This window comes from Solea solea, chromosome 1 (assembly GCF_958295425.1).
Source record: "Solea solea chromosome 1, fSolSol10.1, whole genome shotgun sequence".
Lineage (NCBI taxonomy): Eukaryota > Metazoa > Chordata > Actinopteri > Pleuronectiformes > Soleidae > Solea > Solea solea.
This window is the reverse complement of record NC_081134.1, coordinates 35,190,878-35,216,405: the sequence shown is the minus strand read 5'-3', so window position 1 is coordinate 35,216,405 and position 25,528 is coordinate 35,190,878. Positions and strand designations below refer to the sequence as shown.

Sequence of the window (25,528 nt, the reverse complement as noted above, 5' to 3'; positions counted from 1 at the left end):
ATCCAGGGCCGTCCTCATGCAGCACTACTGCTGATTGCATTTGAATCGTATTCCATGTAATCACAATACTGATTTGTACAAATGAGTCATTTATGGTCTTTTAAAATCCCTCTGTAACTACACAGTCAAGACAAGACTGAATAAAAAACAAGTCAGAGACGAGACCGGAACGTTGAAAAAGTGTTCTGATGATAGCACCCATACACTGGATAATTTGGCTTAATTTTTATATAGTGTGCAATGTAAACATTTGACAGTGCCCTCTACTGGAGAACATGATAAGCTACTCCAACAGATCTGTTGTGCTTATTGATGTACCAAAGATGAACTTTTTGACTTATGGTCAAATTCACTTTTAATTCAGGATTTAAAGGTTGAAACTCGGATAAGGATAAATACCGACCCTTCATTTTAATATTAAAACATTTCTTAAGACTTGCTTCTTGTCTCCACACTATACAAAGCGACTGTAAATATCACTGTAATTAGAGGAACCACTTGTTGGCATTGTCAGGTTTTTTCCCCTGTGAAAGACACTGGGATGTTGTATTGATTTGCCCTCATAAGTCTGCCTGTGTCAGTCTTTGTGTGTCGGTGTGAGCGGCTGCTGTGCATGTGCACTCGTCAATAAGGGGAAAAGGCAACGCCGGCCATTCTTTTTCCCCCCAGCACTGGCAGAATCGAGACATTGATTCGACAGATCCCATTCAGAGAGCTCATTCAGGCAGAGCTGATAATCGGTGTCGGCACTGAAGGGAACTATTATATCATCATTGTAGTAATTACACAAAATATAGCTGATAAATTGGGTTAGAGCTTTTATGTGCTTTTTGCGATTTAATAATCTACTTTTGCACACATTAAAGTCATAAACTTTACCGTGGGAGGCCGCTGTGTAAAAATCCTGGCAGAGTGGGAATTTTGACCCATTATGTTAATGAAACGGCAACGTAAAGTCATATTTCTTCGCCTAAGTGTTCCCTGATCATTAGCACAATCCTTTTTATTCACTTGCGTTGACAATAATGATATAGGCATCATCGTAATTCATTTTCAGCAACTCCAGATCACACTTTGTGATCAGCTGTCATCACGCCGAGCATGTTGAGATGTTTGCCTCCTGGGCTGAACTTAATTAGAGTCTGTTTTTCATCTTCATTTGCCTTGACCTCATGTTTCGCCCACAGGGTCTGGGTTGAACCACAGACTGAGACATTTTACAGTTGAAAAGCAAACACACTTGTTCCAGTTCCTTGAGTCCGATTGTATGGAAACTGAATGGCTCTGGTGTTTTGTGACCAGTGCTGAGATAAAAGAAGACATTGACTCATTGAAAGTGGAGAGTTGATATCTGCCTGTTTTCTCTCTCTGTGTGTGTGTTTGTTGTTTTCCCCAGTCACTTATCTGCATTCCTCTGTTGTTGCTCCCATTTCATTACAGGAAAATACATTTCAACAAGTTATGGTTTTATTTCTTGAAACTCATGATTCAACTGGGGCAGCTTCCAAAATCGTGTTGTTGACTCATGTTCCGCAGCCTGAGCAGAATATTCATCACCGCAGCCTACACAAGCTCTGACGTAACGGCAGCGTGATCACAGAGCACACATCACAGCCTCAGCGTTCCCTGATAACAGATCATAAAGACACGCATGTACTCGGAGTGTCTTTGAAGTGAGCGCGCGTTTAACAGTTTAACTACCAGCAGAAGCGCGGCAGAAAACGATCACTCTTGTTACTTCTGACCAACTTTTTCATAACTTAGATCCAGGTTTGCAGTGAGTTAAATACAAGCACGTTTATATGCCATGAAATGACCCAACGGAAAGTTTCAATGGCTTTTGTCCTGGCTCTGATGAAAGCAAATATGGCATTGCGCTGATGCAGTGAAGATAATTACTTCCTGACTTTTTTCAGTCTTGGCAACATGTGTTGAGACTATACAGTGAGTTTAAGGCAAAGTAGAACACATGTAAACTCCCTAGATCACACACTCGCACACAGACATAAAAAGCTTCTGCAGCTGCTTTTGGTGCTTTCTGGAATTTTCAGGCCAGCCCTGCTGGCCAGAGATCTTACTTCCTAACTGGATATGTGTGTGTGTGTATGTGTGTGTGGGAGGGGAGAGGGGCAGGGGGCTTGTTTTTGGGGCTGGAGGACGGTTTGAGCGCTATGAAGGAGTGTTCTCCCAGCGTGGGAAAGACACTGGTCTTTTCTCTGCCTCTCAGGGACTAAAGTAGGCCAAAGACAAAGTGAGAGGAGCTAACTTCTCTCCTGCAGCTGTAACTTTCTCTGCGCCGGCAAAGCCGTCCCCCTCCTGGGCCGGAACACGGGGATTTGTAGGAGTGAAGCACTCGAGCTGGCAGGAGTTCCTGTGCTGGGAGAGGAGATGGGCAGCAGCTGAGGAGACTTTCTCCCAGCCGGGGCTGAACTGCGGAGTCGGTAGGGCAGAAATGTATCACTCCGGCAGTGAGGAGTCAGATCTGGTGAGTTTGTATAAACATGCTCTCTGAAACCTAAACTAAACTATTTAACCTTCAACTTTTCTCAACCCAGTTTCACAGTATTCATTCCTCACTTTTCTCCGCTTTATCCTCGGAACAAAGAGGAAGGACTCGGGGCTGCAAGAGAATGGAGGTTATTAGTGCAGCATTTAAAGGGGCATAAACACACTGCTTCTATTTTCTCCCCTGTCACTTAAACGTAACGTTACCAAGTGAGTAAGTGTCTCAGAGCACACATGGTAGCGCTCATTGTGTTGTCCTGTTCTGAGATGAAAAGCAGGGAATCTAATGTGAGAATGTGATCAACCACTGCATGACCAATGTAAGCTTGTATAGTGGGGCACGAAGACACTGGATAGCAAGCGGAGAGAGAGAGGGAAACCAAGCAGCCAGGATGAATTTGGTAGAAAGCACAAAACTTGGTTTAGCTGCAGATTAAAGAAAGGTGAAAGACCTTTCATTTCCCTCTTAGAGGATCTCTTTTGTTGTCCAAGTTTTGATTTCCTGTTGTTTAACTTTCACCCAGCACTCTAGTTCTTTGTAGTTACTATTTAAAATGTACCTACTCTGATAATAGTTAATCAGTAGTCATCATTAGCCACCACAGCCTCGTGTTACTGACTTATCAGCCTCTTGTCCACAGACACACGGACTCAGAACAACAACAACAACAACAACAGTAAACAACATTTAAATGTGTTGAGTGATGGTTTTATAAAATACCAAATACACACTGCATATGTACATTTCAGAAAATATCTATGAAGTATGAAGTATGAAGTGCAGTACCCGCACACATTGTCCTGCGTTTCTTATCCAAACAAGCCAAAGCGGCACTACACACACAGTTTGAAACCTCATAGCCTCATCTCATTGGACATTTATGTGAGGAACAGACAGATAAACAGAATATCTGTCTGTGCTGCGTTCCGTGTGTGCGCGCATGCACACTTTTCACTCATTTCTGCCAATATCTCTTGCAGTTATGCAATGAACAAACAGACAGACTTAACATTTCTGGATAGATTTTTGTTTGATGTAATGATGCAGCTCTTAAATTCGAAAATGTAATATTAACCTCTGTGTAAACGTCATACAACTTCAGGATAATACAGAATATACTGTGTATGACGTGATGCTGTCAAAATGATATGCAATTTCAATTCCATTTACCACATTTAACGCTGGAGTTTTTCTAACTGCCTTCCGCTTGTGTGTAAACTGCCCGTCTAATAGCTCCTCACTTAGTCTATAGCTGGTTGCTCTTCATTTAGGTCTCGGAAAAGCAATTACTCGCTGACTCAGCGAAGCACTTGTTTGATTATGTAGGGATTCTGTCCATGAGTTGTTGTTGTTGTTGTTGTTGTTGTTCAAAGTGTTCATGTGACCGACAACTGCTCAACACTTCATCCACTTTGCTCGGACTCGGCTCGGCTCGTCAAGCCACACTTGCTGTATCTGTTTTAGTGTGTGTGTGTGTGTGTGTGTGTGTGTTTAAGTGAAGTGTCACTGCTTATAAATGAGTGTTTGGAGGCTCGGGGACCAGAGCAGTATAGACACATAGCTGAGTGACAAGTACTAAGTTTAACACAAAAGTTAAACCTTTTAACGTTGTACTCTTAGACTGCACTATGCACTGTGTGTGCTGTTAGACACACGGGCTACATTTGAACTAAAGTCATGCCTTTGTCATCTGTAAAAGAACTTTGTCTGCCTTTTTTTCATATGTGAAGCTTCCTCATTTATAGATGCCACTAACTGACGTTCACCTGAACCAAACAGGCTTTCTGTTTTTGTAAGAAAGACCTAAGAAACACTTGGGTATCGGTGCCAAATTCAAGGTACTGGTACAGATTTAAATGGGAACGATACAGAATCCTAGACCCTAATGCAGTTATTGTAAGCTGTGCTGACTTGGTGTTTTCCTCTCATACTGTTGTTATCGGGGGTCATTGCTTGTTTTCCTTGATTACAGAGGTGCAGTGTAAAATAACCATCACTGTACATAAGTCTACTGCCTGGAATATTGTCAAGTGTCATCATATCAATATCTTACCCCAACATTGAACGACACGTAGCCCCAACAGTGACTAAAAAGGGGGCTAGGAATCAAGTATATTTTATTTAATGGCTTATGAACAGGTAATTCAATCGAACTTTACAGTATATACCGAAGTGCATTAATGAAACAAGATAAAGTAAAGATTAGATCTACCCACGTCTGTTTAACAAGTACAGTAAATCTGTTTAACTCGCCCAATAAATGTCAGAGGTCCTTTAAAGAACAATCCAGCAAAAACTAGTGGCGTGCTCTAATCCAGTGAAATCCAAGACTGGTGGTGGTACATTTTTTTTTAGAGATGCTCTTTGTAAGCTGAGCCCTGTTACAACTGTAAAAACAGGGCTTTGTTTTTAATCCTGAAAAGATAAGAATCTTTTCATATTATTTCATGATAATAGATGTGGCGAATTGACTTAAAAAAAGGTGGAATACACTTAAGTGTAAATTGACCTTTAACTTGTTTTTGATTTATTTAGAACATATTTAGAGAGTAATATGTGTATTTTTTATTTATTTTCTATCACTGAGACCTGGGAAACCCCCGTGCCTCTTTGGCAACGGTGTCCTTTTTTTATTATAAATCACAGAACTTTGCTGGAAATTGGTCCAAAGCACATAATATATCAATGTATGAAATAAAATAAATGAGGCTGAAATCATTTTACCGAGGCGCAGTCCCATTTGCAGGGTGGTATGTTTTGCTCCACTGACGATGGTTAACATCTCGTTCTGCTCTTGTAGCCTGTTCTCATCAATCATCCACAACCCCCCCTCATGCACCAGGAAACTGCCAGGATATTGATGACGCAAGCACAAAATATCAGCACAGAGCAGCCAGGGGCCTTTCCGACTGTATACCGTTGATCTCCCCGTCACCCTATTACAGCGCTGTGTTTCCACAGAGGGAGCTGGGAGGGAAGAAGCGGCGAGATAAACTAGATCTCACTGAGAAGGGGATTCACTGTTAACAAGAGCGGTGCCCCCCTCCAGGGACTTCTGCTGCTGCTGCAGGTAATAAATCGTGAAAGGGAAGGATTAGAGCTTTATTTTTGCTTTGTTTGTAGAGGTCCCGCCACTAAGGTTTCAAGGATTTTATCATCTGTATATGAGCTGTAGCAGCGTACAGTACTGTACATGTTACATGTCGATTTGCAGCTTCAGTGGCATTTCAGTCGCAGGACCGAGCACCAGGAACTAGGCTCTTGCGCGTGTTTCCTCTGCATGAAAGGATATGAAATTACTGGGTAGTTTTTAGCCCCCAAAACATAAAGTTAGGAACATGCGTTTTGGACCTGATCAAACCTTGTAGTGCTTCACGTGTGTTTTATTTCTGTCGATCAATTTCCACAACAGCTCGTAAAATCTCCTCACGTTTGACCAGTTCAGGTGTTTTCACTTCGCTCTCTTACTAGAGCTTGTCTTAAAGCATCACAACCTCCGTCTCCGTCATGTTTTCTGCAGCTGTTGTTTTGTTTTTGGGCTTCCTGCGTTTCCTGTTTGGTGACCACGACTGTGGCAGCCTGACATGCCATTTGTCCCGACACAATTGAACCAAACAGTTTTGACACTTAATAACAGCTTCGAAACTTAGCTCAGCTATTAGCTGAGTGTGTGCAATCAAGTGTCCATGGCAACCGTTGTCTCTTTTGACCCAAACGAGAGTGCGCCACCAATTGGACTGGAAGTTGTTGTGCTACGGGGATCACGCGCATGTGGGCATGTCCAGGTTCAGGAGTGCACCTTGTATATTACACTATACTATAGCCTAGTGGACAGCTATGCACCCGTAACTGACTCAAAACAAACTGCGCGTCACTGTCGTAATGAAATAAGCAACCGTTTCATTTCTCTAAAGTAAAACTGATCATTCATTCATTCATGTATGTAGCACTTATGTAGCCACTGTGTATTTGTCTTAATGCACCAGCACATGGAATCATGGGTAAACACTGTTTTCATAGACCACAGTGTCACCTTGACGTCCGTGCTGCCAGTCCGTCTTTGCCACGTCGGAGGGATTATTACTCCGCCCCCTTTTTTTTTCTTTCCTTTTTTTTAATCACTTCTTTCAGTTGTGTCGCACACTGGTTTTTCTCTCACAGACGTCTGAAAATCAGTTTCTTTCACACTTTCCTGCTCACTTGGTTTTCACTTCCAATGTTGTGTTTTAAATATTAGCGTCCATCGCTCGCTTACAGCAGCCACACACACACACACACACACATGTCATGTCCGCTCACGGTGTCTCTGTTTGATGAAGGAGATGTTGTTTGTGGACTGATGATTTAATTGACTCTGTGTTGCACCGGGTAAAGTGGCAGTGATGGACAGATGGCTGGGAAAAAGAGGCTTCAGTCCAAGCCAACAGTGAATCATGCCAAGCTTGGAACTGCTAGCACACTCACTCAGCCCATTGTCAGGCCGCTGCAGTCAGCGACAGTTTATCAGCCAGAACTGAACATGAGCTGGCACGAGCTGCGATCTTCGTTCGTCAGTTGTGATGCAGAATGATTATCCTGCGAACACCATATGAGTTAAGGTCTTGTTTTGTTTAGTCTGATTTTCAGATGGTCGTCATTGTGACTTCAGTTCAGGTTGATCAAAGCTGATCGGCTCGCTGTACTACTACAATTCTGTTTTAAACAAATGGGATTTTTCTCTTGATTTTGGTTGTTTTTGCGGTTCATAAGTGTGTCGCAAAACGTACTTACTTTTGGACTGAATTCATTGTTTTCATTACAAAACAATTCTTCTTCTTCCTTTGGCTTCTCCCTTTAGGGGTCACCACAGTGGATCATGTGTCTCCATCTTGTCCCAACCCTATTCTCTTTTTTTTAAATTATTATTATTCAATGTAAAGTCAAGTCATGAAAGCCTGGAAGATTAGCATTTTGTATACTTTTTTGCTCTTAGGACAAAAAGCTAAGTGGACATTCAAAATACACATTGAAAAATTGAAATGACGAAAAAAAAGGATTTCGTTTTTTGGTTATTCTCAGTTTTAATTTCTGGATTACATTAGATTAAGCTCTTTCAGGTTGTGGGTCTCACTCACTGTTTTCAGTAGCATAAACACAACATGTCCCCTTATCTTTACTATAAAGGGAAATGACTCCTCTGAAATGTTACCAGTGGAGCAAATGATAATTTTCATAGCATTGTTCTCTAAATCCAAATCCTCCATCCACCAGTGTTAAATACACCACTGTGCATTTAGTTGTAGGTTTCTCCTGTTGTATTAGCTTTCTCTATTCATCTTCTTCATGGAGAGTCAGTAAAAACATCCCTGATGCTCGTCATTAAATCAATAGGTTTTCACACATGATACTGATTTTACTTCTTAGCAGTGTTATTACTTAATACAAGTTGCCAAACTCTAACTCTGAGTCTAGAAAAGGCATAAAATCATCCTCCCTCTTCATACAGACCACAATACAAAGCCACTGGGCAAAATCTCTTGAGAAATGTGACAAGAAAGAGCCGGAGTAAGAGGTCACGATTCGACAAGAAGCCAGGGAACCAGGTGAAAAGAAGTGCGAATGTGAGGAAAGGAAGTGAGAGAACATTTAAAGGTCGTATGAGAATTAGGGACACGAGTGCTAGGTTGAAGTGCGGTTTGTGTTAAATGAAAAAGAAAGTGGACAAAAGTCTCCTTTATTATAACTATACACTCTGTAGCTCACATGCACAACCTTTCTTTTCTGCATGACTACATTTCTCCATTTTTATGGAGAGGACATATATAGAAAAAGTCCCCTAGTGGCCTAAAATGAAAAAGGGAAGCTTTCAGATCATGAAGCGATTCCCTGGTGTCACTGTTCCATTCCCTGTAAGTGCATTTGTCACAAGCGGGAGGCAGCGGCGGCTGACTCACAGCCTCCCGTTTCACTCTGGTAATGGCCACAATGACTTGTAATGCTTTAACGTAATGATTGCCTCGCCACCGCTACATGTAGAGGTCATTGGTCATCTTACAGCAACCGCCTTTGTCTAAGTGAATCATTAAGACCAGTATAGAGACCACAGGACCATTGACCTTTCTCATCCTCCTGTCCATCGCTTCATTTGACCGATGCCTGAAGATCTCAACCTCTCACGCATTTCTATTTCGTCCAATCTACCGTCCGAGGGTTGCCAGTGACAACCTGCAGGCCAGTTTCCCAAGGAAGTAGAAATGATATTGGTCAATTCTGTTAGACACAATTTAGATCCAATATAACGTGAAGTAATGAGCTGTGTAAGTGTTTTCAATGAATTACTTGAATTACTGTAATTCATATTAAACAATTATTTATGTTAAGCAATTCTGGGAATCACTTGTTTTTATAAACCTGTCATATTTTATCAGATGGAGGAAAAAATATTGGCATCATATAGTTGCCATCGGCTGCAGTGAACTATGTGAAGACACACATTTCACATCATATACATTGTGTTTTTCATGTGTCATTATTGTCATTTATCAGCCTTCTGTTGAATTCAACCATGAGAGGCCAGTCTTTCCACATTGAAGTATTTGTTTTCTGTTGTGACTTAAATATCGTTGTATGGATTTGTGTTGGAAGGCTCACAGTAGAAGAAGACAAAGCAGCTGGATTCGATCCGTGCTTTTGTGGACGTTAAATTTAAACTTGTACTTATTGTATCGATATCAATAGAGTATCATACTGCAGTCGGACTGTTATTATAAGAGGTGCGTTTGTGGGTGACATAGTGCTGTCAGTGTAAGTGTGGCAGCGGGTCTAGAGGTCGATTGTGTCCGGCACCTGAAGGCTCGTCCTGTCGCTGTGAGTCTTTGTCAATGTTGCCTTCACAGCTCCATCCTCTCCAGGCTCCGCAGATCTGTGTCCAGAACATCTGTGTCTAACTCTGGAAGCTCTGGAGGCTGAAGTGTCAAACCAACATATTGGACCATATGTGACCCTTGCATTATATACCCAACTAAGAGGCAACATGTGTTATTTGGCATAGTTTTTCTTATCTAAATTCTGTTGTAGCTGAAGGGACTACAGAGTTTTGACGTTACAATCAATGAACATCTCTTTGTGATCATCTGTGTTCCAAACATCTACCACAGTTTGGTGTAATTGGTGTTAATGAGCTAAAATGACATTTTCTGCGCCTTTCATGTAAGCTGTGTCGTTTTAAGTGCACACTTCCAAAGACCCCGAGTGGACGGAGGCGTGTCATTGATTGGTCATGATAAGCTCCACTGATTAGCACGTCTTCCTTTAATCTACAGTTAGTGCTCCCCTGAGGGTGGCCGCTAGTCATAAACCAGCGAGCCCGTTTCAACCACTGGTCCCATGGGCTGACCTCTGACTCCTATGATCTCACTCAACCTCATGATGGGTCACACAGAGGAACATGTTGCGTCAGTGGTGCAAAAATAAAAAAAAGAAGAGGAAATTATCTTCTTCACAGGGAAGAAGATAATTCTTTTTCCAAACAGAGTAAGAATAATAACAACAGATCAGTGTAAATTGTGTACTATAGCTTTAAGGACTTTTTGAAAGACCTTGTTGCGTCAAGGTGATTATAGTATGTTTTTATTGAAAAGAAGAAATGAAAAGTAGTCACAGTTGATAGATTTCTAAGATGAGTGTGAGAAACAACACGAGCAGATGGGTTGACTGTGAGTGGTAACTGAGGAGAAAAATAAGAGGAGTGACAGAGGAGGAGGAGGAGGAGGAAGAGAAGGAGGGGTGGGTAGCGACAGAGACACAGAGGCAGAATCACTGAAGTAGCTCGGGGTAGCTGAGATGCTGAGATGTGCAGAACAAACACTGACAAGCTGAGACACGGAGAGTGAGAAGGAGGGAGCTTGCAGCACCTGAGACACAGCAACAGCAGCAGCAACAGCAGCAGCAACAACAGCAGCAGCAGCAGCTTAATTAGCATCAGGAGGAGAATCGGTCACAGGCAGTCACGCCAGAAACCATGTAGATAAACTGCTGTCACTGATTGTCGAGCTGCACGAGGAGGCTACAGCAGAGGAGGAGACCGTGGCTGCAGCCAGAGCTTGAAATGAGGGGATTGAGAAGCATCACTGCCACCTGACTGATACTGGGAGTCAGACTGAGCACCTGCAGCGTCAGACTGAGCTCTCCGGTCATCAAGGAGACTGGGGCAGAGAGACGGAGGAGAGAGCTGCTGTGATTATGCGCGGGGCAGAGAGCTCCTGTGGATTCCCTGTCTTTGGCAACGGCAGCAGGAGCAGGAGCAGGAGCAGGAGCAGGAGCTGTGGCTGTGAAGACGGCAGCAGAGCTAGCTGGAGCTGCAGCAAAACAAGCAGCCCTGACTCCAAAGCATTTTACTTTTCCAGAAATGAGGGTAGCATTCACAGCCAAGTTATAACAGGAACCAGCAGTCGATGTAGCCACCGCGTTGAGCGTACCTGTAGCCACAGCAGTGACGGTGACTGCAGCGCTGGTGCAAAGGTGCCCACAGCAGTGCAGTTAAGTGTAGTTGTAGCAGCAGTAGTAGGGGGGGGCAGTGGCTCAGGACACTGAATGACCAGCGTGGCTGATGAAGGCCACCTGGATCCGCTTGCTGAAACGATCCAAAGGAGGTCGTGTCAAGAGCTCCGATGCCTGTGTAAGCAAATTTTCCTTGTGTTTACATCGTGAAAGTTGGTGTCTTTGTGTGCATGCACTTGTGTTTTATGCATCCAGCCTGTGCGTCCGTCCCACGTGGACACATCGATTCATAGTGTCACGGCCAGTGTAGCACGGCTGTGTGTTTTCTGGTGATGATGAGAATCTGGATGTTGTTATCGGTTATGGCTGTCAGATTCTGGGCAGGCTTCCACATCGCCTCCCTCTGACCCACTGGGACGGTGTTCTTGATCTCGCATCATTATAAACTGTGACCTGATGGAATAATCAGAGTGGATCAGGTATGTTCACCAGGTAAAGCTCATTTTGTGCAGTAAAAAGCCAAGTTTAGGACATTTATATCCTCGTGTGGAAAGGCTACAAATTGAGCATGAGACACAACGCTTTTGTTGTTGAATGTTTTGAAAACATTTGGAGACCAATTTTCCCCCGGGATTAATAAAGTATTCTCATTCTGATTCAGATTCTGATTGAAAAGCAGCAGCCCATCGATAATTAATCACCCTGCTCTCAATTACTTATTAGTGTCAGACACAAAGCAAGGGAGGATGAGAGACAAAGAGGCTTAGAACAAGGAGCAGGGTTCTAATGTCTGACGGACGGACAGCGTAAATGTGAATGACTTTGTATTGTATTATATATAATAATAACACTTGTTCCAGGTAATGTAAGTGGGGAGGAGAGGCATGATCCTCCTTTGTATTTCTGCGATGGCTGGGTAATTCTAATCAGCCACAGAATGAAGGAGGCTATTTTTAACTCAGACAACTCAGGAGTGCGTTGGCGCAGTGGGATGAATGGAGGAGCTGGTGTGGGTGGTGTAGTAGTCTGCAGGTAAGGACAAGGATAACAACACTACCTTCACTCGGCTAAACAGCCCCATTTTTACTATGAGATCCATGTCGATAATTAAACTACATTGAAATATGTTGGTGTTTCATGTATTGCTGCATGTACAGTAATTTGAGTCAGATTTTCGAGAGAACGAAACCAGTTAATGGACAGAAAACAACAAACAATTAATATTTCACACATTTGAAATACACGTGTTGTATCTCCGTGTGTTTGCACAATGCATAAACATAATATCGACATGCAGTGTATTGAACTGTGTCAAACCAACGGCACAAATAGCTACAGCTGGCTGTATGTTTGGTAAAATGAGAGCAGAAATGACATAAAGTTACGTAAACATATCATCTCAAAGAGAATTTGTGAAGCAAGAGCAACCACATAAGGTTTATGAGCTTGTGAGAACCAACGTCACTGTGGCTAAATTCTAAATTTACCTCTAGGGTTGAATGTTTTTTTTTTGGTTTTTTTTCAGTCAACAGACACGCTATGATCTATATAGCAGGCATGACTCTTCTACTTCACCAATTATTTATGATGTGTTTTCATGTTCAAACAAAATATACCACGCGAGCGAGTATGTGTTGCACCAGTGCACCGCACTCAGGGGTGCATGCATGCGTGTGTGTGTGTGTGTGTGTGTGTTAAACGTGTGAGGCTGGTTGTATAGTACTGTATGCACCAATTTATTCAGACACAGCTGACATTGTATGACCTCATTTATGTTTTCTGGCTTTAAATACTGCCCGAGAAGTCATGTGTCCCACTTTCCATCTTGCTGGTTTACAACATCTGGCTGTTTGCACAGGGTGACGGGGCCGGGGTGTTAACCTGTGCTGTACATACATTCATTCATTCATTAAAATGAGTTTAAAATGAAAATGACTTGTATCTGGGTGTTGCATTGTAAACGTGGTAGTTGATTAACCAGAACTACACCGTCCTGTACATATGAGATTGTTGAAGCAGTGTATAAATAGCTCAACTGTGCAAATATTGTGAGAGGAAAAAAAAAAGGATTGTGCGTGGAAGGTTAATAATAGATCTATGAGCAAATGTGTTGCAACCACACATCACACAGAGACACAGCTCAGATCTGGAGGTCTTTTACGTTTCTCTTAAATGTTTGTCACAGATCATACCGCATGTGAGCAACTGAGAGACAGAGCTAAGTATAGAAAAGGAGCTGCTGCTGCTGCTGCTGCTGCTGCTGCTGCTGCTGCTGCTGCTGCTGCTGCTGCTGCTGCTGCTGCTGCTGCTGCTGCTGCTGCTGCTGCTGTGATTCTATGATCGTGTCCGTCAGCGTGTTTTCACAGAAAACAAGGAAAGTGACCATTATTTCCAGATACTTGTTACAACGAGGTGATTGATGGCAGAATTAAATGCCTGGTTGTTTTATTGAGCACGTCCTTCGTGCTCGTTATTTCCTGTGATTAAATGACATTCCTTTTGATGGTGAGAGCGAATGCTTCAGTCTGTGTGGATGTGCTTACGGATTTTTATATTGCATGACCTCCAATGTTGAATATTTCTTTCAAGAGTGAGAGCATTAAAAAACAGAATGGGTTTCCTCCAGTGCCCTCAAGATACCGTGAAGCTAATACTGGCTTCTTCTTTTTTTTTAGCAGATGGCACCTATAAGACGCTCAAGTTTTGGTGTATATGTTTTTGTGTTTGTGTTTTGTTGCTGAAGATTTGCCGTCTGTGTGTCCACAGGGTTCGGCCGACTCCTATACCAGCCGTCCATCAGACTCCGATGTGTCCTTGGAGGAGGATAAGGAGGCAGTGCGCAGAGAAGCAGAGCGTCAGGCTCAGGCACAGCTGGACAAAGCCAAGGTCAGTAGTCTACTACATCAACGCTGTCCAGTTCCCGTCCTTCCTGGGGTTTGTCAGGTGCTCAGACCCTGACGAGAAAGAAACGCTTGTTTCTAAACTTTTATTTCTAAGGATTGAAATTTCTAAGGATCATCTTCCATCTTGATGGAAGATGAAGACTGTTGTAATGTATGGTTGCTGCTGGTTTAAAGGTGAACATAAATCTGCACTGCATACAGCGGAACACTACATGGTTTGTATTTTGAAATCTTCCACTGATTTTGAACTAGTGATAAACAGCCGGGGGGAGGGGGGGGAATAATGAGACAAGAAGCATGGCAATCTACTCGGAAAGTGAAGAAACAGGAAGATGGCAACATCTCAAACATCGTTGTAAATATTTATTCATTCTCTGCCTCTTCTCCCGTGACGGTCATGGAGGAGCTTGAGGAAATCCCTGCAGAAAATGGGTGAGAGGACAGGTCACCCGTCTATCACAGAGACATTATTCAACCATGAACTCCAGGTGCTATCCTGAGAATTGGGTGTGGACATTCTCTGGAGTTTGCAGTTGATATATGACAGACTTAGAGGGACATTTACTGGGTTAGACAACAGCGGGAGGATCCATGTGAGGGGGCGGCACCTGGATGTAGCATGCAGGAAGCAGGACACCTGCTTTGTTTTGGCATGAGCTCGCTTGAACATTAACAGAAGAAACTGGAGACTCTCCAGAACGACTTTGGTGTTCACAACTATAGCCCCCACTGTGCAATCAGTGCATGACTGAAAGCAACTTTGCAGTTTAGTTTTCAAAGAACTGTGGGGGGGGGGACAGAGAACCTGGAGAACCCTCCTGCACATTGCTGAGTAGCCTCCGTGTAAAAATTGTGCAATTTAAACTGTAAAATATCAAGTCTGCAGGTGTTGAGGAAGGAAATGCTGTACATGTGGTTAGAATCGAGCGTTACGCCGGTCTCACCAGTACTGTCCGATGAGTAGGTGAGAGTTTGATAATCTTTAGTCTGTTTGCTAGTGTTAAAAGGAAATCCATTTAAGTATTTCCATTTTGAAGCATCGAGAAGACCAATCTTTGTAAACCTTTATGTAGCTTGATTTGCAGGCCCCTCCCTCATAGATTTAAAACGATTAATTAGACGTGCACTAAACCTGTTGGAGGGTAAGTGGACAGTGCTGCAGGACAAGGTGACTGTAATGGAAACAGGATATCGGAGATGATTTCAGCTGGTTCCTCAGATGAAGAAAACACTGTTGGGGGCCTGTGTGATGTGAGAGGTTGGGGGGCCTGGGAGGGATCAGTGTCTCTGTTTATCAGAGCCAAGCCTCGGCTGCTCTGCTCCGCTCAGGGCCACAATTAGCCGTATATAAACAAACACACACACGGCAGAGCAGGCAGAGAGGAAGTGCAATCAGGCCTCGCTTTCACCGAATCAGTCAAATCACTGGCAGTGTTAAGATTTCTGCCTTTGATCTGTGAAATAATTTTGTTATCTTCCATGCACATTGTGTGTTTTTGTTCCACTTTTGTCATTTCTGCTTTTGCATAGAAATTCAAGCACGTGTCCAGAAAGACCTCATTTAATTGGGTGTTTTACCGTTCACAACGAGTTTGCTCGTTAGCTGGAGTCGCAGAGCTCGTGGCCGTCCGTCCGCTCTCGCAGACATTTCCCCGCTGCACCGCGTCTCAGCGTCGCCGTTAGCTGGCAAAGACACATCATTCCTGCAGATCTACGTTGTTGTTTTCCAGAGTCACCCTCTCTGGTGTGCTAATTAAAAAGATAAGTTGGCTTTATAGATAACCTGGCATAGATAACCCCTGCTGGCATTTTACGTGACAGATGACGAGTAAAAAATAGCCTCTCAGTGTTCTGGCCACCAGAAACAGAACAGGCTGGGGTCAAAGGAAGTGCACACTCTCTCTGCCTGTGAGCCTTTATGGGCAGTAATTCACAACAACCTCCCGTGCACACCACTGAGATTTAAAAGTGGTAAAGTTGATGCTTGTAACGTGAAGTTTGTTTGCACATATACATACATTCGGCATCACTGGCCGCCTCTACCTGACCTATGATAGGAATTCTTCAATCACTTGTTTAATGTCTTCTGTTGCTCTGGAAATAGAGGTTGTGAAAACACACAACGATGTCATTGTGGATTACGTCAACTTTATTTTAGATACATTGGGGGGTTTTTTTAACCCATCATTAAAAATGTAGGGATTTAAAAATGTGACTCTTAGAAGGCCCACAGATTCATGGAAAATGCTAAGTGCCTCTATGAGAAAAATTAGAGTTATTAGCTGCAAATAATCGACTTATAATCACCAGCTATTTTCTATTTTCATGATTTTTGTTGTCAAACTGATGCACTGCATGATGTCGTCATTGTGTAGTTGGTAAAACACTGGTATTTGTCACCATTTTCTGACACTTCACAGAACAAGCAACTCATTATTTTAATGAATTATTCTGTTGAAATAATAATGTAGGTTCATTTGTGGGTTCTCTTTGGGCTCGAATTGAAATGGCAGTTTGAAACAGTGCAAATCTTGTTTTTCATATCTTTAATAATGTGATATGAACAAAATGATGTATTTCATGTCTTATCCTTGCATCTTGTTTGTAAATCTAAAACACGGTAAATATTGAGCTGAAGCTCGACTTAAAGCTATATCACCAATCAAAAGGTAATGTATGTCAGAAAAATCACAATTAGATATTTTAAACCAAATTATTCAGTCCTCACCTTCTAAAAAAAACTAATTATGCTTTTTGAATTTTAACAGTAAGCAAAAATCATGCAGGTGAAAATAACAGGTGATCCCAGATTTCACTCGTGTCAGCCAACAATCTCCCTAGCAACAGCAGACACAATACACAACGTATGATAGAAAGGAAACATCGACACTCTCCTGCTATAAACAAAAACAATAGCTGGTGGCTGCAGTGGCTTAGTCATAGACATTTACAGCCTTCATTTTTCAGGACATCGCCAAGGAGGTTAGGTTTTTGGCCACGCTTGTCTGTTTGTTCGTTTGTTTGTTTGTGAGCACCATAACTGCATAACTCAAAAAGTAAAGGAGCGATTGTGATTCAATTTTCGAGGGATGTGGGTTACGTCATGGCCCAAGGAGGAAAAGATTAGATGTTGGTTGTGACCTGGACATGGATTCGTCTTTGGGATTTATTAACATGAACTTAGTGATGTCGGGGAGTGTTATTAACACTGTTGGGAACTGATTTACACTCTCTGAGTGCTTTCTCTAGTTACTGACTGTGCATGACTACAATTTACCAAATCAACCGTGGATAATTAAAGAAATATCTCCCCACACTAAATTGATTAAGGTTAACATTCCTCTCTTAGCCTGTAATAATACATTTTATGGGTTCTCGGGAAAGCCTGAGGCCGGAGCACAGACTGGAAGAAAATGTATTTCAAATCGATCCACGACATTCAAGGTGAAACAACGTGGGCACCTTGATTTATAGTGCGGCGTCTCGTGTGTGCCGCTAATGGAGAGACTGTGCCGTGTTCTCCGCAGCAAATGAGCAACAGCAAGGGCAGGTTTTCACTCAGTCGTTGCAGTCATTGCAAGTACAAAGCAGACTCTGAGGTATTATTTAATGAAATATGCATGGTGTGATGTGACATTGTGGTGAGCACTGTGTGGCGTTAATTGGCTGTGGTCCACACTGGCTGTCTCCCAGGATTTCCAGTCACGGAGAGGGCTTCTCTCTCGCTTCTCGTCTTTGTTTTTATCTTATCTTATCCTCACATATTTCTTCTCCTTTCACCCGCCTGTCCTCTTTCCTTGCATCCATCGCCTTCCCTTTCTTTTCTCTTGCTCTTCATATGCTTCCTGGTCCCTAACCCGCCACACCATCTGTCTCCCTCACTCACTGCTGTCAATACGGCATCCATAATGAAAGCCTGTGTTACATAAGGAGCGGCAGAGCTGTATGGGACGGAGATGTAAAGATACCGTAAAGCGCAAAGGTGCCATTATGCACACATCCTTCACTCACCTGTGATGCGTGTTTGCACGATAGGCCTGTAGAAAATCATTAAGCTTCATTTTCACAGAGGACAGTGATGGATTCAGGAGAGCAGAGCAGCTGTGAGGGAGGAAAGAGACAGAGAGAGCACACACACACACACACACATAGATACATGCACTAATGGACCCCATACCTTGACACAGCCATGTGACTCTGTGCATGCAAACACCAAGGACACTCTGTCCTCCACTGGTCCCAGCTCTGCACGTACAGGACCAGATGATCACCTCTGTGTCTCGCACGCACACAAACACAGTTGTCACGTAATGGAGTATCTACATTGCCGTCCACATGGGACGCTAATGTATTTGTTCCATAATCCCTCATCATAGTCACTTCACACCTGCTGTGTTTCAATGAGGCATCTGTGGACAGTGAAAGCCATGATAAATGAAAAACCTCATTGTCGCCGGGCCGTGATCTTCACTGAGCTTTGCGGTCTGCTTCAAAGATCTTCATCTGGCTTCAGACCCTAACAAATCCAATCAATCCTACTTCCCCCCCGCACAGCTCTTGAACACTGACGGTGAATGGAATAGTGCTTGAAAAATATTCAGCTGCATGAAATGACTTTCTGCTCAGGCGTGGGGCAGTGAACGCAACACTTTCCTCTTTTTTACACTACATTTTCCTCTGCTTCTAAAGCCAGTGGCGTTACATATTCCAGCTGTGAAGGAAAAGGTGCAGCAGGTGGCTGAAGCGCACTGTGCTGTGGCTCACAGGAGAATAAATAAACCAAAAACAATGACGTTGTGCACTGCACAATTTCCAACAGGCTTTAAGGATCCATAGAGCAAGGGGACACAAAGCAAAGTTGGATGATGATGCTTTGTTGGTTCATCATTGTCAAAGAACTGCTTGTATCTGCTTTAAAGCTGCGATAATCAAGCGGCTCCCGACTATGAGGTTCCACTTTAGCTATGTCATGGCTGCGATTGGACAACTCCTTTTCAGCAGTAGGAGGCAGCTGTTTTTGGCAGAAACCCACTGTACAGCATCTGCTGAGCAGCCAACAGTAGACGAATCAAGCAAAGAGAGTTAACGATCAAAGGTCGAGATAAAAAAAAAGAAGTTAAAATGGATGTTCAAAACAACTTTTCCCTCATAAATAAGAATAATAATAATAATAAAAAAAATACAGCCTGAGCTGAACCGAAACCGCACAAGATAATTTAACGTGTTGCAGCTTTTTTAATCTTTAACGTTGGGAAAAATCAGACTGCAGGACGGCTCTGATGAAAGCAGCTACGACGTGAGCGATTTTAATCTACTCTGAAAGCATTTTTCAGAATTTGTACGAGGTCCAACAGAGTAGCAGCATCAAAGTGCTGATCTGGTGGCTTTGGTTTGGCTTCCAGCTGAATATTACTCAGCCACTCTTTCTCCTCTCCTCATCATGCTCTCTTTCATCTGCAGGTAAATATTTAGTGTGAGAGTGTGCGCGGGGAGATTACTCTAAGACACATTTGCTTTGGCGTTCAGCTGACTTCTGTCATGCTTGTCAAACGCAGGGCTGGGACCACGGTGCCATCGCAGCCAGCGTGGCTCCGTGATTATGTCCAAAAGCCCTTAACATATTTCCTTAAGCGCTGTATGTGTTTGTGGCCTAGTCGATTACCGGGAGCTGATATTAGACATTTTTGCCAATTATCGGTATAGTTTCATTTTAACCGTCACTGATATTAGTAAGTAATTACAGTGTGCCACTGTGGCTCCACTTCTGTCTCGTCCTCTGGGCCATTTGCTCTCAGGCCGCTGCTGACAACAGCTGACAACAACAACAACATGGAGTCTCCTCCTGCTTATTGGAATCTATTACTAAACATCCATACAAATGACAAGAGGCTGTAGTGTTAGATCTTGCCCTCAGGTCTGCTGGAGGACAGTTTATGCATCAGTTTGTATCGTAAACATTTTGAATTTGCACTGTAAATTAGAGCTGAAACAATTAATCGATTACTTAATTAATCAACAACTATTTTGATAATCGATTAATCGGTTCAAAGCTTTTTTCATGATTAAAACAACATTTCCGATTTTTTTTTTTTTCCGATCTTAAATGTGACTATTTATTAGCTCTGGATAACAAAGAAATCATCATTTCGACGAACACTTTTAAGGTTTTCTGATATTTTGTGGACCGAAGGATTCATCGATTCATCGAGAAAATAAACGACAGATTACTCGTTCATGAAAATAATCGTTAGTTGCAGCTCTACTGTAAATGCGTATCTGTTATCGGCCTCATTAACTCGTCATTTTTGGCGTACTCTACTCTTGCGACACAGCTCAAGAAATGGTTTTTCTCATTACATTTTTTTTCACGATGCGACCTTATTAACTTTAGATCTTTTATTTTTTGCAGAAATGTAATGCGTCACTGTGGGCAGGGGAGATTGTGGGGGAGATGTTTTGGTGAACTGTTTGTGTTGCGTGGTAACTGTATGCATTTTCTCACTGGTCCGTTTGACTCACAGAGGAAGGTCATCAGATAGGAAGGGACGGTATTGATTCCACCGTTGTAAGGATCGTGAAATAGATTTATGCACAATTTACGCAAGTGCTCTTCGTCATAAGCTAATACAAGACTTGAAGTACTGATTTTTACTGTCGGTGTGAAGGGGGCGGCTGCTGGAGTTTTTAAATGTCATTATTTTAGCCTGTAGCAGACAGACGGCGCAGCAGCCACATCATTCATGGAGAAATGGATAAACCGAGTCTGGATGAGTCAGAGTCGGCTTCTGTTTTTAACGCTGGTTATTTTTATACATCTCTCTCTCTCTCAAAAACAAAAGTCACGGCTCACCTAGAGCAGGCTGATATGGCTGAAAATAACTATCACGATAAATGTCGGATAATAAAAGACACTTCCCTCCGTAAAAGTTGAAGAAACCTGTGATTTTAAAGAGATAAAACGTCAAATTACGATTCCTCTGACATTTATTGTGACTGTGATTTGCTTGGCGATATAATTAATTAGTCAAGCTTCAGTGTAATATATACTGTGTTGTAAATTTAGTACAAGATGGCGCATTGCCCATGTCATAATAAAATTAACTACTATTTTATAGTGCTCTAATATAAAGATAAGACATGTAAGATGGTAAGTGTTTCCAGTGTGTATACATTTCATTATTTCAATTGGAGTAAAACACAGAACCATCCAAAATGGAAAATGATTAAATTCTTATTTGTTTCAAATTGCGATGTAAGCGTTAAAAGTGATGAATTGTTCCGCCCTATTTTGCACAATCTAACATTGTCCGTTGTTTGTCCTGGCAGACCAAACCAGTTGCATTTGCTGTCCGCACAAATGTCTGCTACAGCCCGAATCACGATGACGACGTCCCCGTGCCGGGCATGGCCATCTCCTTTGACGCTAAAGACTTCCTCCATGTCAAAGAGGTGAGCGGCTCCCGTCCTTGGCCAGGAAAAATAAGGACGACGACGGCGACACTGTAACCAACCGTCTTTAATTATTCTGTGTAGAAATTTAACAACGACTGGTGGATAGGACGTCTGGTGAAGGAAGGCTGTGAAATCGGTTTCATCCCCAGTCCAGTGAAGCTTGAAAACACTCGTATCCTCCAGGAGCAGAGAGCCAAACAGGGCAAGTTCCACTCCAGGTAAAAAAAAAAAAAAAAAAGCCCCATCTCCACCAAAGTCCTGTGGTATCATTAAAAAACATGTTTTCTGAATACATATATATATTTTTTTTAAATTTAAGTGATAAGTAATGTCTCTCATTCTTGTAGATTGGGAGCAAACTCATCCTCTAGTTTAGGTGAAGTGGTTACTAACTCACGGAAATCTACCCCTCCTTCGTCTGGTGAGTAGCCCTTAACGGGTGAATTTCAAAACTCTAGCTCCATAGATAATAAATGCCTTCAAGAATAGATTAAATACGAGTTGAAGGTGACATTGAAGGCACTTTTGTTGTAATTACCTCCAACGATTTACACGTTTTTATTGTTTGTAACTGTACTTGTTGTTTAATGTTTAATTTGTGCTCCCTGTGTAGCAGCTATGATTGTGTTAACCTGAGATGTATCCGTTACCTGTGTTCACCTCTGTGTGACGGTGCTGTCGTCTGTCTGTGTGCGTAGCCATTGACATAGACGCCACAGGCTTAGACCCTGAGGACAATGAGCTCCCCGTCAACCTGCGCTCCCCTAAAGCCTGTCCAAACACTGTCATGTCACCCCTAGCAAAAGAGAAAAGAATGCCCTTCTTTAAGAAGGTAATCCGTACGAGCCCGGCCTCCCTTCTTCTCTGTCCGTCCGCTCGGCTCTGACTAAAATGCCTGTGGCTGCTTGGCCTCACTCAGCGTCCGTCCTGTTTGTCCACACCACCGTCCTTGGCCCGGGCCATTAGCACGCATGCCTTTCCTTAACATCTCTCTCTCTCTCTCTCTCTCTCCTCTCCCGTCTCACCACAGCTAAGCAGAAGCAGAAGTCGGTAAGTTGTGCGCCGTAGTGCGCTGGCACAGCGGGGGGCCCTGAACTGTACAATAGAGACTCAACCTTTTGCACTCACCTCTCACTCTGCCACTGCAATCCTACAGTATGTGTTGTGTTTGTGGTTGTTTTTGTGTTCGGACCTGCAATCGTGCTCCTGTGATGTGTGATTTAGTGAGATCTCTGGGTGAATATTGGTCATCTATTTCAAATAGTAGATATGCCATATCTTTCATTAAGTGTGAACTCTAACACGTAAGCGCAGTTCCTGAATTGTCAAACTATTCCTTTTAGTCTACATATACCACACAGTATAAGCCCTGATATATTATTGTGGCAACTAAAGCCCTTTTTAATGTCTGCAGCATGACAGTTTCCATCACCAAACTACATTTGCACATAGGAAATGTATGAAAAAACACTCCTAAAACAAAAACAACTAATTCATTAGCTTCAGTTCATTAAAAAAAAAAAGAGAACACTGTGTTATTTTTCCTTCTTATACACACACCCTTTAAACACACTTGTCTGCCAGACACCAGTGATGCACAGCAGCGTCCGGTTCGCTGCCTCGTCGTCAAATGTAGACGGAAATATATTCAGATGTCACAAGAGAATGCCTAAAAGTAGGTTATTTCCTTTTTAGTCTGAGAGTACAATTAAAACAGAGGCATAATTCTCTGCTAATTAAAAAAATAATTAGTTACCGACTAGTCTAATTATCTGCTTTAATTAAAGAATTGGCCCTTTTTTTTTTTCTTTTCTTTTACTGCAGACATTTTGAAAGGTTTGAACAGGAAACATAAAACTTCTTAAATGTTTCTTTCAATCATATAATTAAGAAACCATTAAAAATGGAGTCTGACATTTGAGAACATCACAATTTCCAGGTTTGGGAAACACTGATCAGCATTTTTCAACATTTCATGGACCAAACGATGACCCGATTAATGGATTATAAAATGATCATTGATCGTTAGTTGCAGCCCTATTCATTCACCATATTCACCAGCTGTTATTTGTCTGGCTCCAGTCTGACTTGGAGTGTTCCATTCATAACAGATTTGATATATTCTTCTCAATCAGTACCATATTCAAACTCCTCCCCCTCTCTCACTAACCTTTCCTGTTATATGGATCCCTCTTTTCCCTGGTGACATCAGAACCATGAAAAGAGAGTAGTAATTTAACTTGAAACGTCAAAAATGTGCTATAATTTGCTCCGATGATATTTAGAATTTGTTTTGCAAAGAGCTAAATTTTATAGTATAAATTAAAGCTGGCTTACACTGTGTCAGACCGGCTGCAGACGTCTCATCTCATGGTTCACAATGTTCCAGTGCTTTTAAATTGTCTCGCTCATTGTTGTTCTGACCCCTCGAGTGATTTGCGACGATGAGTGTTTACTTTGTCCCCATAAATAAGTGCAACTGTTTTTCTTCTGCTCCTCCTCCTCGTCCTCCTCCTCCTCCTCAAAGACGGAACACATTCCTCCGTATGACGTTGTGCCTTCCATGCGGCCCGTGGTTCTGGTTGGACCGTCACTGAAGGGCTACGAGGTGCGTCAGCGGCGACATTTCAAAGACGACTCGGCCTTTGTTGTTTATCTGGGAATATATGAGCAAATTTATGCTCGCGCGCCGTTAGCTGTCCTGACAGTCGTGTGTCTGCTTGTCCGCAGGTGACCGACATGATGCAAAAAGCTCTCTTTGACTTTTTGAAACACAGATTCGAGGGGAGGTAAGTTCCCCGTGCCCTTTTAAAATACAAGCTCTCATCCTGCTTCCTTCCTCGTCCTCTCTCCCTCTCTCCCCCTCTCTCTCTCTGTCTCTGTCTCTCACTCCTCGCTCTATAGGCGGGTATTTATCTGTCCCCCGAGGTTAGCCAAGGGAGTGTGTAACAAGTTTGTTTGGCCTAGAGATGTGTGCTGCTCCTTTAAATAGTCCCTCTCCATGTCCTTAATAGGCCATAGTGGGCCCTAGAGCAGAGGAGGATTCTCCCGACTCAATGTTGAGTCCATCCACCCATCCAGAGCAGAAAAAAGGCCGTTAAGTTAAACACTAAAGATCCACTCAGACCATCGGCAGCTGCAGGTTACACTGTTTATTTCCCCCTCCGAGCGTCAACCACCTTCATTCTCAGCCCTCGGATTTTTCATTATACCTCCAGAAAAAGTGTGATTTGTGTGTAAGAAAAAAAAAAGAAAAGATAATTAAATAGGCAGCAAACGCATAGATGGTGGAAGAGTTTCTAGTAAATAGGTCCGATCAATTAATCATCTGTAAGTGGTAAACACAGTTTGAAACGCCGCAGTGAGTAAATCACAAATGGCTGCAATTTAATTTCTTTATTTTTGACTTTTGTATCTTATATGCAAATAAAAAAATCAACGTAAACATGTGGGGAAAAAAAAATATCTTGAAGTTCTCATCCTTGCAGTGGCTTACAGAGTGGTTATTATGTGGTAATACATTTGAAATCAACAATGAATATGTAATGGAAGCTTTACTTAAATTATATAAATTAAATAATGTCACGAGTCCTATGGTTATCTTCCTTGATCTGTCTGCTACGCTGCCCCCACATGATTTTTGGTGGTACTGCTCCATTTGGCCTGTTAAGTTTTCACAAGCTTTATTCTGTCCATGTATCTTACGTTCATGTGCATCTATTTCTGTTTTTTTGTCCGAAGTGTTGACTCCATCTTATTTGTCACAAGTCAATATTTTCTGCCTGACTTTTGTGTCTTTCTCGTCCTTTGTCCCAGAATCTCAATCACTCGCGTCACGGCCGACATCTCCCTGGCCAAGCGCTCGGTCCTGAACAATCCCAGCAAGCACGCCATCATCGAACGCTCGAACACACGCTCCAACTTGGGTACGTTTGGCCTGAAAAAAACTGCCACAATTGCCCTGGGAACATCTGGTGTTTTGATTCATAATGCTTTCAAGGAGACCAGCTTAAAGTGAAAGGAAAGGAAGGAAGCGATTAGAGAAAACTCTTGACAATGGTTATGATAATGGCCCGGAGTGGCCCTGGCAAGTTTCGTTTTGTCAGGAATGGGAGATAAAATGCATAAATGCAAGATAACAAGTTCAAGAACCACTCTGATTTGACCGGGCTTGATTGGGGGTTAGATG

General features: G+C 42.6%; 1 protein-coding gene across 7 annotated transcripts in view; it reads left to right on the top strand.

Annotated features, from left to right (window-relative positions):
• The window catches only part of cacnb2a (calcium channel, voltage-dependent, beta 2a), a 58,393-nt gene that overhangs the window by 24,660 nt on the left and 8,205 nt on the right, over positions 1–25,528 (top strand). For 3 of the 7 annotated variants that reach the window (XM_058627993.1, XM_058628020.1, XM_058628036.1), the window contains 8 exons: positions 13,751–13,870; positions 21,214–21,336; positions 21,421–21,557; positions 21,687–21,760; positions 22,038–22,171; positions 23,867–23,947; positions 24,070–24,128; positions 25,156–25,265. In XM_058627993.1, the coding sequence (XP_058483976.1) occupies positions 13,751–13,870; positions 21,214–21,336; positions 21,421–21,557; positions 21,687–21,760; positions 22,038–22,171; positions 23,867–23,947; positions 24,070–24,128; positions 25,156–25,265 (838 nt within the window). Of the gene's footprint in view, positions 1–2,162; positions 2,486–10,305; positions 11,163–13,750; positions 13,871–21,213; positions 21,337–21,420; positions 21,558–21,686; positions 21,761–22,037; positions 22,172–22,369; positions 22,390–23,866; positions 23,948–24,069; positions 24,129–25,155; positions 25,266–25,528 lie in introns of those variants that run through there. The other 4 variants (XM_058628027.1, XM_058628003.1, XM_058628045.1 and 1 more) reach the window with 4 other exon arrangements.